This window comes from Bos taurus, chromosome 24 (genome assembly GCF_002263795.3).
Source record: "Bos taurus isolate L1 Dominette 01449 registration number 42190680 breed Hereford chromosome 24, ARS-UCD2.0, whole genome shotgun sequence".
NCBI lineage: Eukaryota > Metazoa > Chordata > Mammalia > Artiodactyla > Bovidae > Bos > Bos taurus.
In genome coordinates, this window is record NC_037351.1 from 49,665,984 (window position 1) to 49,680,630 (window position 14,647).

At 41.7% G+C, this 14,647-nt stretch overlaps 1 protein-coding gene across 5 annotated transcripts in view; it reads right to left on the reverse strand.

The window, feature by feature from the left end:
* MYO5B (myosin VB) overlaps positions 1-14,647 on the reverse strand; it is a 334,939-nt gene that overhangs the window by 175,913 nt on the left and 144,379 nt on the right. For all 5 annotated transcript variants that reach the window (XM_059881086.1, XM_002697821.6, XM_059881087.1 and 2 more), the window contains exons 3-4: positions 7,643-7,814; positions 2,744-2,888 (exon numbers count right to left, since the gene is read on the reverse strand). In XM_059881086.1, the coding sequence (XP_059737069.1) occupies positions 2,744-2,888; positions 7,643-7,814 (317 nt within the window). The remainder of the gene's footprint in view (positions 1-2,743; positions 2,889-7,642; positions 7,815-14,647) is intronic.

The following is a 14,647-nucleotide window of genomic DNA, read 5'->3' on the forward strand; positions in this document are numbered from 1 at the left end:
TGTTAGACCACAGCGACTTGATCCACATAACAACCTCTTCAGCAACTTACTGATGAGTCAGGAAGCACACCACACAGTTGGCAGATGAATTGTAAAATGAGTGTGTTTAGTATTCAAAGTTGACAGTGAAGGCACAGAACGGAAATACAGCAAAAACCGTCCCTGCGTCAGACCACTGAGTCTCCCTCTTTCCCTGCAAAGATTCTGCTGGGGCTTCTAATATGCCCCTTGAATCAATAGCAGAAACCCTGAGCTGCTGACAATGGAACTTATTCAAAAATAGCTCTCTCCCCCGAGCCACGTGTGCTGGCCTTATACTTCTTATGCACGTTCATGAGCAAAAATTGCACAAGAATTTCAGCAGCATTATTTTCTACACCCTGGGACTTGGTGGGTAAAACGATTATAAACCTTAAGACCTTAAAGAAAACCCTTAATGAAGCAACTTTTTGTCCACCTTTAACATCCAAACCCCTTAATCATCAAATTCACTCCCCTCAGCAAGATCATATCACTGCCACCCTGGATGCCCACCCCGTCCCTTCCCACTAATGGGCATGAAAAAGGACCCAAACAAGTGAAATAAGCTGAGAGCAGCATAACCGTGTGCACAGCTTCAGGTTCGGAAAGGAAGAATGGGGGCATTCAGTCAAGAGGGTCTACAAGCTGGAGGCAAGAGGGTTCTCAAAGCTGTAGGGGAGCCTCAAGAAGTCTGATGAAGAGCTGTATGGCAGAAACCAACACGACATTGTAATTCTCCTCCAATTAAAAAATTAAAAAAGAAAAACCAACTTCTGATACATCTAAGTGCAACTGGCTAGGAGAGCAAAATGGGATGAAAACTAATATCAAGGGCATGCATGAGAGGACAGTCTCAGGGAGCTGGCGGAACCTGTAGCATGGGAGGAGTCCTCAGAACCAGGCCATGGTCGCCTTCCATTCTAGAACCACAGGGAACCATCTGTAATGCAGTAAGGATCGTCTTCTTCACATGAAGCAAATGAGGACTCAGCGTAAGTGCTTCTCTCAAGACACCGAAGCCTGTCCAGACCCCAGGTCCCTCCACTGTGCACACACTTGAGTGGGGCCACGTGCTGCGTCACACCACCCCTCACTCTTCCCCGCCACGTGATACGACCCTGAGCACACTTCAGTCTGCAGCATGTGCCTTAATGGCTTACCAAGCTAAGTGACTCCTGGTCACGCCCAGAACATAGTATGTGGTCTTTTTATGACATTAGAGAGGTCAAAGGTCATGACCATTTTAGCTCCACAATCTATCACATTCTGGAGAAATGAAACAGCTGTAGATCATTCTACTTATTATATTGTTCTGTTCTCTGATCACTGCTTATATTGAATATGGTCATTGTGTTTCTATGAGGAAGCAGATCTTTCACATACCGATCTCCACAGCCAGCAACAAAACATTATAAACTAGTAAGGAAGCTTACAGAACAGTTTTTCCTCATGGAAACTTTCACTGGGCTGAAAATTGTACTCTGACATCTACAGCAGCACAGACCATCTTAAATGGGATTCTCGCTTGCTCCTCTCTACGCAGCCCTGCTCCCCACAAAACACTCCTGCTTTTCCTGCTAGCTCTGTAAGATGTTCTCTAGAGGGGACAAGAAAAACTGAGCTGAAAGGATCCAGCATTTTACTGTTAACTGGAAAATGCATTTCCACCAAAACTTTGGTAAAACCATCTTTCCCTATACTATACTTTGACAGTTCAAGAACAGCAGCGTGGTGGTAAATTTTGTGTGTCAGCTTGGCTAGGCCACAGTTTCTAGACATTTGGCCAAACACTAGTCTGGATACTGCTATAAAGGTGTTTTGTTTTTGTTTTCTCTTTTGAGATGAAATTAACATTTACATCAGTAGACATTTGAGAAAAGCAGATCACTCTTCATAATGTGGTAGGCCTCATCCAATCAGTAGAAGGTCATAAGAGAAAAAACTCTGACATCCCCACCAAAGAGAATTCTGCCAATAGACTGCCTTCAGACTCAAAATCTTGTATGATCTTTTCCCTGGATCTCCAACCTGCCAGCTTAATCCTGCAGATTTTGGACATGCCAACCCCCAACAGCTGCACAAGCCGATTTCTTAAAATAAAAACCTTTCTCTTTACACACACACACACACACTCGAACCCTGACTCATACACTCACCTAGCCTACTTTCTGATGAAACAGACCTGTGCCTATCTCTCTGAGTTAGAAAAAGAAGAGCAAAATGAGATCCGCTTACGTGCCTAAACAGAACACCACTTCCAGGCTAAAAATCTGAAACCACTACGCATTACTGCCGATTTGAAGCTTCTATTTCTGCCCCAAATGCCTGGCACTTTAAGAAGTTGTCAGAGTCTTGGTTCTTTCAAAACGGAGCCTTCAGTGAGATCTGTAAAATGAATGTGATGGTATAAAATGGATTCATCACACCTGGAGAAGAGGCGAGACGGCCAAAAGAAAGTCACAGAGAGACGAGACACAAGGCATTAACTGCACTGCTCATCAGAGTCTAAGGAGCCCCTGCTCTCCAAGCCCAGGCTCAGGTTCACAAGAATAAGATGAAGACTTGAGGAAATGTGATTAAGAAAAGAACCCGAGGTTGATTTGGTTTCCAAAACACTTCAAACCCAGAATCACCACTGAGAAAAAGCAGCCCAAGAAGGTGGACACTCCCCTTTCCACCCTCTGACGACCCAGGAGGACGTCCTGGCTAAGGTTATTCTTACCTGGCCATCTGCTTGTAGGCTTCCTCTGCCACAGCAAAGATGTGGGGGTCCATATCCCCCATGTTCTGGCCACTGTAGGCATAGATGACATCTTGACCGTAGATTGGCAACTGATCATAAGGATTAATGGCAACAAGCACAATCCCTGTGAATAGACAGTGTGGTCAGATTCTGATAGCATGGCAGCCTCCTGACATGAGCTTTGTTTTAACACTTTTTATTTTGTATTGGAGTATAGCTGATTAACAATGTTGTGATATTTTCACGTGAACAGCAAAGGGACTCAGCCATACATACATACATGTGTGTTCATTCTCCCCCAACTTCCCCTCCCAACCAGGCTGCCACATAACATTGAGCAAAGTTCCATGTGCTATACAGTAGGTCCTTGTTGGTTATCCATTTAAGATATAGCAATGTGTACATGTTGATCCCAAATTCCCTAAATATCCCTTCCCTGCATCCTTCATCCTGACAACCATAAGTTCATTCTCTAAGTCTGTGAGTCCTTTCTGGTTTGTAAGTTCATTTGTATCAGTTCTTTTCAGATTCCACATATAAGGGATGTCACATGATACTTCTCCTCTGACTTTCTTCACTCAGTATGACAATCTCTAGGTCCATTCATGTTGCTGCAAACGGCATTACTTCATTCTTTTAAATGGATGAGTAGTATTTCATTGTATATACTTACCACATCTTTATTCATTCCTTTGTTGATGGACATCTAGGTTGCTTCCACGTCGTAAATACTGTAAACAGTGCTGCAATGGACACTGGGATGCATGTATCCTTCCGGATCATATTTTTCTCTGGATATAAGCCCAGGAGTGGGGTTGCAGGGTTATATGGTAGCTCTGTTTTTAGTTCCTTAAAAAGAACCTCCATCTATTCTCCATAGCGGCTGTACCAATTTACGTTCCCACCATCAGTGTAGGAGAGTGTCCTTCTCTCCACGCCCTTTCCAGCATTTACCATTTGGGGTTTTTGTCATGATAGCCATTCTGGCTGGTATGAGGTGGTATCTCATTGCAGTTTTGATTTGCATTTCACTAATAATTAGCGATGTTGAGCATCTTTTCGTGTGCCTCTTGGCCATCTGTATGTCTTCTTTAGAGAAAAGTCTATTTAGGTCTTATCATTTGTTGATTGGGTTGTTTGTTTTGATGCTGGTAAGCAACAAAAGCTGTTTGTAAATTTTACAGACTAATCCCTTGCCAGTCACATCACTGGCAAATATTTTCTCCCAATCTGTGGGTTGTCTTTTTGTTTTGTTTACTGTTTCCTTTGGTATGCAAAAGCTTTTTCAGTTTAAGTAGGCCCCATTTGTTTAATTTTGTTTTTATTTCCATTATTCTGGGAGATGAATTGAAAAAGATATTGCTGCGATTTACATCTGAGCATGTCCTGCCTATGTTTTCCTCTAAGAGTTTTATGTCTAGTCTCACATTTAGGTCTTTAATCCATTTTAAGCTTATTTTTGTGTATGTGGTGTTAAAGAATAATCTAATTTTTATTTTTTTACATGTAGCTGTCCAGTTTTTCTAGCTCTCCTTGTTGAAGAGACTGCTTTTCCAATACTGTGTAGTCTTGTCTCCTTTGTCATAGATTAACTGACCATAGGTGCATGAGTTTATCTCTGGGCTTTCCATCCTATTCCACTGATCTATATTTCTGGGCTTTCCATCCTATTCCATTGAGCTACATTTCTAGTTTTGCGCTAGTTCCATACTGTTTTGATGACTGCAGCTTTATAGTATAGTCTGAAATCAGAAAGATTGAGTCCTCCAGCTCCATTTTTCTTTCTTAAGATTGCCTTGGCTATTCTGGATCTTTTGTGACTTCATACAAATTTTAAGATTTTTTGTTCTAGTTCTGTGAAAAATGCCATTAGTAATTTGATAGGGGTTGTACTGAATCTGTAGATTGTCTTGGGTAGTATACTGACATGAGTTTTAAAGGTCCCTGTTCACTTAAGAAGACAAGATGAACAGGATGGGTCTTAACCAATCACTCAACTAAATCAAGATGTATCAAGTGTTTATCAAGCACTCTGCTAGGCTCTAGTGGAGAAAAGAAGGACAGGTCAGGCCTCTCTTCAAACACCCTGGAGCATGGAATAAACACATATGCATGGGCGTACACACACACACACACACAGACACACAAATGCTCAACAAACTGAATTCATAAAATAGATGTGTACAAAGTGCTATAGGATCAGAAAAAGACAGTACTGAACCCTGCCAAGAGGTGTGAGGCTTAAAAAAAAATCTCAGAACTAAAATCTTTAAAAGAGACTGTTAAATTTCTCATCTGTATATGGGATATCTTAACTACAATACAAACAACTTGTGAATGGGAAATATGATTACACATCTTAATGTCAAATCTTGGCTCATTATTGTGTGTGACTTTGCCAATTCCTTAACTTCTGAGTGTCTTAGCTTCATGGACTGCAAAATGGGGATGATAATTGCATTTCCCTGGTTATCCTGAGGGTAAAATGATTCATAGAGAGCAATTCAGACCAGCATCTTGCATAGTAAGCACTGAGTCAGCTATTTTTTTTTATTATCTCACATCATATTATACCATGTATTATCTTTCATTTTACCACTTTTTCCATCCTGTGTTCCCAAAAGGACACAATTAAAAGATGGACTCAATACATACACGTTGAATGAAGAGTTGTCAAGTCCTTTAACCCTTCAGATCTTTTATAGAAGGACAAGATAAACTGATATTTGAGAATGTGAAAAGAGTTAAAAAAAAAAATTCAATGCTGAAGATAAGACAAACGCATGCCCTTTTCTTTCACATAAAGAAGATTCTGGATCTCAAGGGACCCATGGACACATATAAAAAATGTGAACGTTTCCAGTCCTTTGGGAAAGAGAAGGCAGGAATGGAAAGGGTCACTGCCAAGACAGGAGAGCTCTGCCATTGTGCTCCCTTTGGTTGTTTGAGAAGAAGCCCAGTCAAGAGAATGATAAGACAAACTATAGACACATCTGATAAAGGACTGCTACCCAAAATATACAGTGAAAAAAGTGAAAGTGAAAGTCACTCAGTCCTGTCCTACTCTGTGACCCTGTGGACTATACAGTCCATGGAATTCTAAATATACAAAGAACTCTTAAAATCTAACAATAAGGAAATGAACCATCTGATTTAAAAACGGGCAAAAGACCTAAACAAACACCTCACCAAAGAAGATACAGAGATGGGAAACAAGAAGGGGAAGAAGACGCTCCACACCTAAGTCATTGGGGAAATGCCAATTAAGACACCAGTGAGGTAATACCACACCCCTATTAGCATAGCCAAAATCCTGAACACTGATAACACCAAATGCGGAGAGGATAAGGAGCAAAGGAAACTCTTATTTCATCACTGGTGGCAATGCAAAAGGGCACAGCCACTTTGGAAGTTTCTTATGAAACTAAACATAATCTTATCATATAAACAAGTAATCATACTCAATGGTATTTATCCAAAGGAATAGAAAATATATTCACACAAAAACTTGTACATGGATGTTTATAACAGCTATATTCATAATTTCCAAACTTGAAGCAACTAACATGATCTACAATAGGTGAATGGATAAATTATGGTACATTAAACAATGAGATATTCGTGTCATGATGGAATATTATGCAGCCATTAAAAAGAATGAAATAATATTTGCAGCAACATGGACGGACCTAGAAATTGTCATGTTAAGTGAAGTAGGTCAAAGACAAATATGATATTGCTTATGAACAGAATCTGGGGAAAAGTATACAAATGAACTTATTTGTGAAGCAGAGAACAAACTTAAGGTTACCAGGGGGTAAGGCTAGTGTAGGTAGTTAGGGAGTTTGGGATTGACATATACAGAAGCTATAATCAAAATGGATAACCAACAAGGACCTACTATATATATAGCACAGGGAACTCTGTTCAATATTATATAACAATCTAAATGGGGAAAGAATTTTAAAAGAATAGACACAGGTATATGTATAACTGATATAATTGGGGCTTCCCTGGTGGCTCAGACAGTAAAGTGTCTGCCTGCAATGTGGGAGATCTGGGTTCAATCCCTGGGTCAGGAAGATCCCCTGGAGAAGGGAATGGCAACCCACTCCAGTATTCTTGCCTGAAAATCCCATGGACGGAGGAGCCTGGTAGGTTACAATCCACAGGGTGGCAAAAAGTTGGACACGACTGAGCGACTTCACATTCATATAAGTGATATAACTGGGGCTTCCCTGGTGGCTCAGCTGGTAAAGAATCTTCCTGCAATGCAGGAGACCTGGGTTCAATCCCTGGGTTGGGAAGATCCCCTGGAGAAGGGAGCGGCAACCCACTCCAGTATTCTGGCCTGAAGAACTCCATAGACTGTACAGTTCATGGGGTGACAAAAGTCAGACACGACTGAGTGACTTTCAGTTTATATGTATAACTGAATCACTCTGTTGCATACCTGAAACTAACACAACACTGTTAATCATCTATACTGATATAAAAATAAAAAGGTAAAAAAAAAAAAAAAATCCAAGCCTGCAATACACTTGCAGCAGTGTACTCAGCAGAGGGAGCAGAGGCCTGAGCCAGGACCCTGGGATGGATTTACTGCCTTCCTACTGACTCCAGGGCTGCGCCTGAGCCATCAAGCCACATGGTGTGGCCCACTTCTTCCCTGGTTGAGCTTTAACACCAATCCTTCCAAAGAGATGTACAGCCGCCTAACTAAGCCACGTGCACTGATTGCAAACTTTCAAGTGAGAGGTACTTATTAATATAAAAGAGAATGAAAGTAGGATTCTTAACCGTTGGAGTTTAACACGTAAAGTCTAAAGATTGGAACCACATTCAAACACACACAGCCAATAGATACCCCCTACTTACCACAGTAAGTGTAGATATGGTTGGACTCCAGGAAGCGGACCTTTAAATTATGCAAAACTGCAGGCTCATGGAGATAGCTAAGGGCAGTTAGGTCATTTTCTCCCACCAGGATATCTGGATTCCGCAGGAAGGGAAGTTGGTTGTTTTGGACATCGATGGGGTACTCCTGAATCTAAGGAAAGGCAAGTGACAGACACAAAAGGCACAGTCATGAATCTTTTAGCCTGGATTCAATGCCCAGTCTTGTCGTCTAGGACCACTACCCATTATGATCATAAATGAAGATAAATGTTTTAAAGAAAGCAAGCTGAACAAAAATACCTGTGTTGCCATAAGAGACCAGTCCAGGTAGAAAATTTGCAGAAAACATAATCTCAGTGTATCAAGTGAATGGCACGAGAAATTCAGGAAGGACAGGTAGATTCAATAAGGTGTTGTCTGCTTATCAATGCAAAAATACTTACTGAGGCTTTAATTCCATTGCAATAGGAGTGCTGGTCTTTCTCCTACGCAGGAAAGCTTCTTTGGTCTGCCCCATTTAATGCTGGTGCTTCCTTACCCTTTCTCCCATCATCCAGCTCATTCTCTTTGTTTATTATCTTGCAACTAGCCAACTGCTCTCCATGAATTTCATTCAAGTTGTTCACATGTTTTTTCCCAACCTAACTGCTAGCTATTTTAGGGCACTAACTATACTTTGATCTAAAGTATAGTAAGACTTTGATGGGTGTGCATGGGTGTGTGTGTCTGTGATTAGGGATGTGTGATTATGCATCTGAAGGTCAAATCTCAAATGCAACATGCCACCCTTGTACTCAGCATGCACAGTATTGTGTGTGCTCAGTCGCTCAGGCGTGTCTGACTCTGTGCGACCCCATGGACTGTAGCCCGCCAGGCTCCTCTGTCCATGGGATTCTCCAGGCAAGAACACTGGAGTGGGTTGCCATTTCCTTCTCCAGGGGATCTTTCTGACCCAGGGATCTAACTGGGGTCTCCTGCATCGAAGGTGGATTCTTTACCCACTGAGCTATGAGGGAAGCCTATGCACTGCACTTGGACTACATAAATATTCAAAATATGTTTAGGGACAGGATGTTTAACTGATTACATGTACACATGTAATCAACACAAAGATGTAACTAATAAAAGGAAGTGTTCTTTAGCATTTAAACAGGAGGAACATGGCTGCTGCTTACCATGTTTTATCAGAGTGTTAAGTTTCTTATGGTGTTCTTAAAAATCATCTGAGACCTTGCAAAAAGAGTTTCCTCAACACAGCTTATTTTCAGGAGCTCTTGGGTGGGTTCAAGAATATCAATTGTTAAAAATCCCCATGTAATTCCGATCAGGTGGTCTATGAATCACATGTTAAGAATCACTAGTCTTTACAAGTCTTTCAGGAAATTCTATAGATATAGCCTCAATTACTGGGATAACAGTTAATTTCTAAAAGAATATGAATATCAGTGCTGTCTCCTGCCCCACTTTGAGACTTGTACTATCAGATACTAAGGTACATTATTAAAGCTACTATGATATTGGCTTAAATTAAACTACTAATGGTGTTAAAAGAAGCAGATAATTGAAACATAACACCAGATCCAGAAATAAATACAAGCACATATGGGTAAAATTTATTCATAACATTAAAATAGCAAATAAATGGATAAAAGATTTTTCAGTAGTAGGAGGTAAACTTGCAGCCATTTAGGAAAAAAAATTGAGTCAAAGTTCCATTCTTCCCCATATTAAATAAATATTAGATGGGGAAAAAAATAAAAATTAAAATCAAAAAGAAAAATAAAACCAATAAGAAAATGTGGGTAAATCTTCACAAAAGCTTTGAAAGAAAGTATCTTTAAAGGGTAATACAAAAGCCAGAACAATGAAGGAAACTATTCATTAATTTGACTACAATCTAAAACTTTAAAACCATCATAAAATACACCACAGGCTAGGCTAAGTCGCTTCAGTCATGTCCCACTCTTTGCAACCCTATGGACCGTAGCCCGCCAGGCTCCTCTGTCCATGGGGTTCTCCCAGCAAGAACACTGGAGTGAGTTGTCATGCCCTCCTCCAGGGGATCTTCCCAACCAGGGACTGAACCCACGTCTGCTATGTCTCCTGCACTGGCAGGCAGGTTCTTTACCATTAGCATCACCTGGGAAGCGCTTAAAACACACACCATGTGCAGGGGAAACTGAGAGAAGGGGACAGTTATTCTGCATTATTTAAGGAACTAACATCCTTAATAATCAAAGAGTTATAAGAAATTAAAAAGAAAACCAATACTCCAACAGAAAATTGTGCACAGAATACAAGTCACAAAGAATAACTAATGGATAATATACAAAGAACTATTCAGCTTTACCAACAGTGAGAGAGAAGCAAATAAAAGATTATTTAGAGCCACTATCCATCAAGTAAGCAAAGGTATGAAAACTGACAGGACCTCAACCTGGAAGGGTGTGGGCAAAAGGGCTCAGACTGATTTAACCTTTCTGGAGGGCAGCTGGCAACGCTTTATCACAATTTTTCATAAATATTCTTCGCCACCAGGAGACAATCTTACAAATGATCAAAGATATCAACTCCCGAAGCTATAAATATGAAAGTAAAGCACAACACGGACCTGTATTTACAGTCAGGGAGCTGCCAGAGCATTCTGCTGCACCTAACAAAAGGCACGTTATCGAATGAAATCTATAATAGGATTCCACTGATTTTAAACTATATATTAAAGTCAATCTGGAGAAGGAAATGGCAACCCACTCCAGTATTCTTGCCTGGGGAATCCCATGGACAGATGAGTCTGGCGGGCTACAGTCCATGGAGCAGCAAAGAGTTGGACACGACTGAGTAAATAATGGAAGTCTAGTTGGAATAATATCCCCACAAAATATCAATGGTTATCTGTGTTAGGTTTTCTTTTGTACAGTTTCCTGTTATTGGATTTTTTAAATTTATTTTTTAATTGAAGGATAATTGCTTTACAGAATTCTGTTGTTGTTGTTCATGTTTCAGTCACCCTATGACCAACCTAGTTTAGTTCAGTTCAGTCACTCGGTTGTGTCCGGTTCTTTGTGACCCCACAGACTGTAGCACGCCAGGCCTCCCTGTCCATCACCAACTCTGGGAGCTTGCTCAGACTCATGTCCATTGAGTCGGTGATGCCATCCAACCATCTCATCCTCTGTCGTCCCCTTCTCCTCCTGCCTTCAATCTTTCCCAGCATCAGGGTCTTTTCCAATGAGTCAGTTCTTCACATCAGGTGGCCAAAGTATTGGAGTTTCAGCTTTAGCATCAGTCCTTCCAATGAATATTCAGGGTTGATTTCTTTTAGGATTGACTGGTTTGATCTCCTTGCAGTCCAAGGGACCCTCAAGAGTCTTCTCCAACACCACAGTTCAAAAGCATCAATTCTTTGGCACTCAGCCTTCTTTATGGTCCAACTCTCACATCCATACAAGACTATTGGAAAAACTATAGCTTTGACTATACACACCTTTGTTGGCAAAGTAATGTCTCTTCTTTTTAATATGCTGTCTAGGTTTCTCATAGTTTTTCGTCAAAGGAGCGAGCGTCTTTTATTTTCATGGCTGCAGTCGCCATCTGCAATGATTTTGGAGTCCAAGAAAATAGAGTCTGTCACTGTTTCCATTGGTTCCCCATCTATTTGCCATGAAGTGATATCAACATGAATCAGTCATATGTATACATATGTCCCCTCCCTTTGGAACCTCCCACCCCATCCCACCCTCCAGGTTGTTACAGAGCTCCAGGCTGACCTTCCTGAGTCATACAGGGTTTTAAAACATGTAAATCTGGGGCTTCCCTGGGGGCCCAGTGGGTGAGACACTGCACTCCCAGTGCCGTGCGCCCAGGTTTGGTCTCCAGTCAGGGACCCTGCATGCACGCCGTAAATAAGAGTCCTCACACTACAGTGAAGGTCCTGTGTGCCGCAGCTAAGACCCGGTGCAGCCAAAATCAATAAATTACACATTTCATAAAGTAAAACAAAAGCACTAATCAAGGCTCCCTTTCTGTGAAAAGCTCTTTTATTCTCATTAAATGTATTCCATACAGGAGATAAGCAAACAACTCTCATGAAGATGCAGATAAGGTTTCCAAACGGTGGGAAACAAGGGGCAAATGGAGACTGCAGAGAGTCAATTTTTATTTCATTCAACTCAAGAGGTGCTCCCTCACCCACTTTATCTCCAGCAGAGTAGGTGGTATCGCTGGGCCTAACCAGACCTCCGCACGGGAGCCATTCGAAAGATATCCCAGTGGAGATGTCCATCACCCCAGCAGGAGCTTGTCTGCTCTCTCTCTCATGGCTCTCCACCCCACCTCCTGTGTAAGCACCCCGGGGAAGTGCAGACCACAGAGCTCCCCCAGCCAAGCCCTCATGTGTCAGATCAGAAAGCTGGGACCTGAGCCTGCTGTCTTTAAACCCCAAGATAGAAATGCCGCCATTTCATCTTTTCTCCGATGAATCTCCCTTCAGACGACTCTTGTTCACGTGTGCAGAGGGAAACACATATGCAGTTTTGTGAAAACATGTTCCAAAAAAATAAGCCAATGGGAAGGGAGTGGCTGCCCACTCCAGTATTCTTGCCTGAGAATTCCATGGACAGAGGAGTCTGGTAGGCTACAGTCCATGGGATCACAGAGCTGGACATGACTGAGCAATTTAACACTTTCAACACACTGGTGACAGTAAAGTGGATAAGGAGGGAAAATGCCCAGAGCGGCAGCAGAGCAGCAGAAGCTACAAGCTTAGCACTCAAAGCTACAGACTTCTAGGGGGTGTACATCCAGAGGGAGGAAGGGAATGAGAGCTGCAAGAACACCTTTTTTCTTTAACAAGTATTTGATTCTAAAACAGCTACTAGTGTTGAACATTTACAGCTAATATGGTTTTCAGTTCAGTTCAGTTACTCAGCCGTGTCCGACTCTTTGCGACCCCATGAATCGCAGCACGCCAGGCCTCCCTGTCCATCACCAACTCCCAGAGTTCACCCAGACTCACGTCCATCGAGTCAGTGATGCCATCCAGCCATCTCATCCTCTGTCGTCCCCTTCTCCTCTTGCCCCCAATCCCTCCCAGCATCAGAGTCTTTTCCAATGAGTCAACTCTTTGCATGAGGTGGTCAAAGTACTAGAGTTTCAGCTTTTGCATCATTCCTTCCAAAGAAATCCCAGGGCTGATCTCCTTCAGAATGGACTGCTTGGATCTCCTTGCAGTCCAAGGGACTCTCAAGAGTCTTCTCCAACACCACACTTCAAAAGCATCAATTCTTTGGCGCTCAGCCTTCTTCACAGTCCAACTCTCACATCCATACATGACCACTGGAAAAACCATAGCCTTGACTAGATGGACCTTTGCTGGCAAAGTAATGTCTCTGCTTTTGAATATACTATCTAGGTTGGTCATAACTTTCCTTCCAAGGAGTAAGCGTCTTTTAATTTCATGGCTGCAGTCACCATCTGCAGTGATTTTTGAGCCCAGAAAAATAAAGTCTGACACAGTTTCCACTGTTTCTCCATCTATTTCCCATGAAGTGATGGGACCAGATGCCATGATCTTCGTTTTCTGAATGTTGAGCTTTAAGCCAACTTTTTCACTCTTCACTTTCACTTTCATCAAGAGGCTTTTTAGATCCTCTTCACTTTCTGCCATAAGGGTGGTGTCATCTGCATATCTGAGGTTATTGATATTTCTCCTGGCAATCTTGATTCCAGGTTGTGCTTCTTCCAGCCCAGCATTTCTCATGATGTACTCTGCATATAAGTTAAATAAGCAGGATGACAATATACAGCCTTGATGTACTCCTTTTCCTATTTGGAACCAGTCTGTGTGAAGGAAGAGAAGCGAAAAGCAAAGGAGAAAAGGAAAGATATAAGCATCTGAATGCAGAGTTCCAAAGAATAGCAAGGAGAGATAAGAAAGCCTTCCTCAGGGATCAGTGCAAAGAAATAGAGGAAAACAACAGAATGGGAAAGACGAGAGATCTCTTCAAGAAAATTAGAGATACCAAGGGAACATTTCATGCAAAGATGGGCTTAATAAAGGACAGAAGTGGTATGGACCTAATAGAAGCAGAAGATATTAAGAAGAGGTGGCAAGTATACACAGAAGAACTGTACAAAAGAGATCTTCATGACCCAGATAATCATGATGGTGTGATCACTCACCTAGAGCCAGACATCCTGGAATGTGAACTCAAGTGAGCCTTAGGAAGCACACTATGAACAAAGCTAGTGGAGGTGATGGAATTCCAGTTGAGCTATTTCAAATCCTGAAAGATGATTCTGTGAAAGTGTTGCACTCAATATGTCAGCAAATGTGGAAAACTCAGCAGTGGTCACAGGACTGGAAAAGGTCAGTTTTCATTCCAATCCCAAAGAAAGGCAATGCCAAAGAATGCTCAAACTACCGCACAATTGCACTCATCTCACAAGCTAGTAAAGCAATGCTCAAAATTCTCCAAGCCAGGCTTCAGCAATACATGAACCGTGAACTTCCTGATGTTCAAGCTGGTTTTAGAAAAGGCAGAGGAACCAGAGATCAAATTGCCAACATCCACTGGATCATGGAAAAAGCAAGAGAGTTCCAGAAAAACATCTATTTCTGCTTTATCGACTATGCCAAAGCCTTTTGACTGTGTGGATCACAATAAACTGTGGAAAATTCTGAAAGAGATGGGAATACCAGACCACCTGACCTGCCTCTTAAGAAACCTATATGCAGGCCAGGAAGCAACAGTTAGAACTGGACATGGAACAACAGACTGGTTCCAAATAGGAAAAGGAGTATGTCAAGGCTGTATATTGTCACCGTGCTTATTTAACATGGTTTTACTAGAAATCAAAGGGTTTGTGACATGATCAGAGAAAATTAACTTTCTGGCACAAAAAAAAGACTTCACTGCATAATAACTGGGCCTCTGGAGGTAAAGAGGAGCCTGAATTTTAACCCCTTTCCCAAGATTAAAGCTC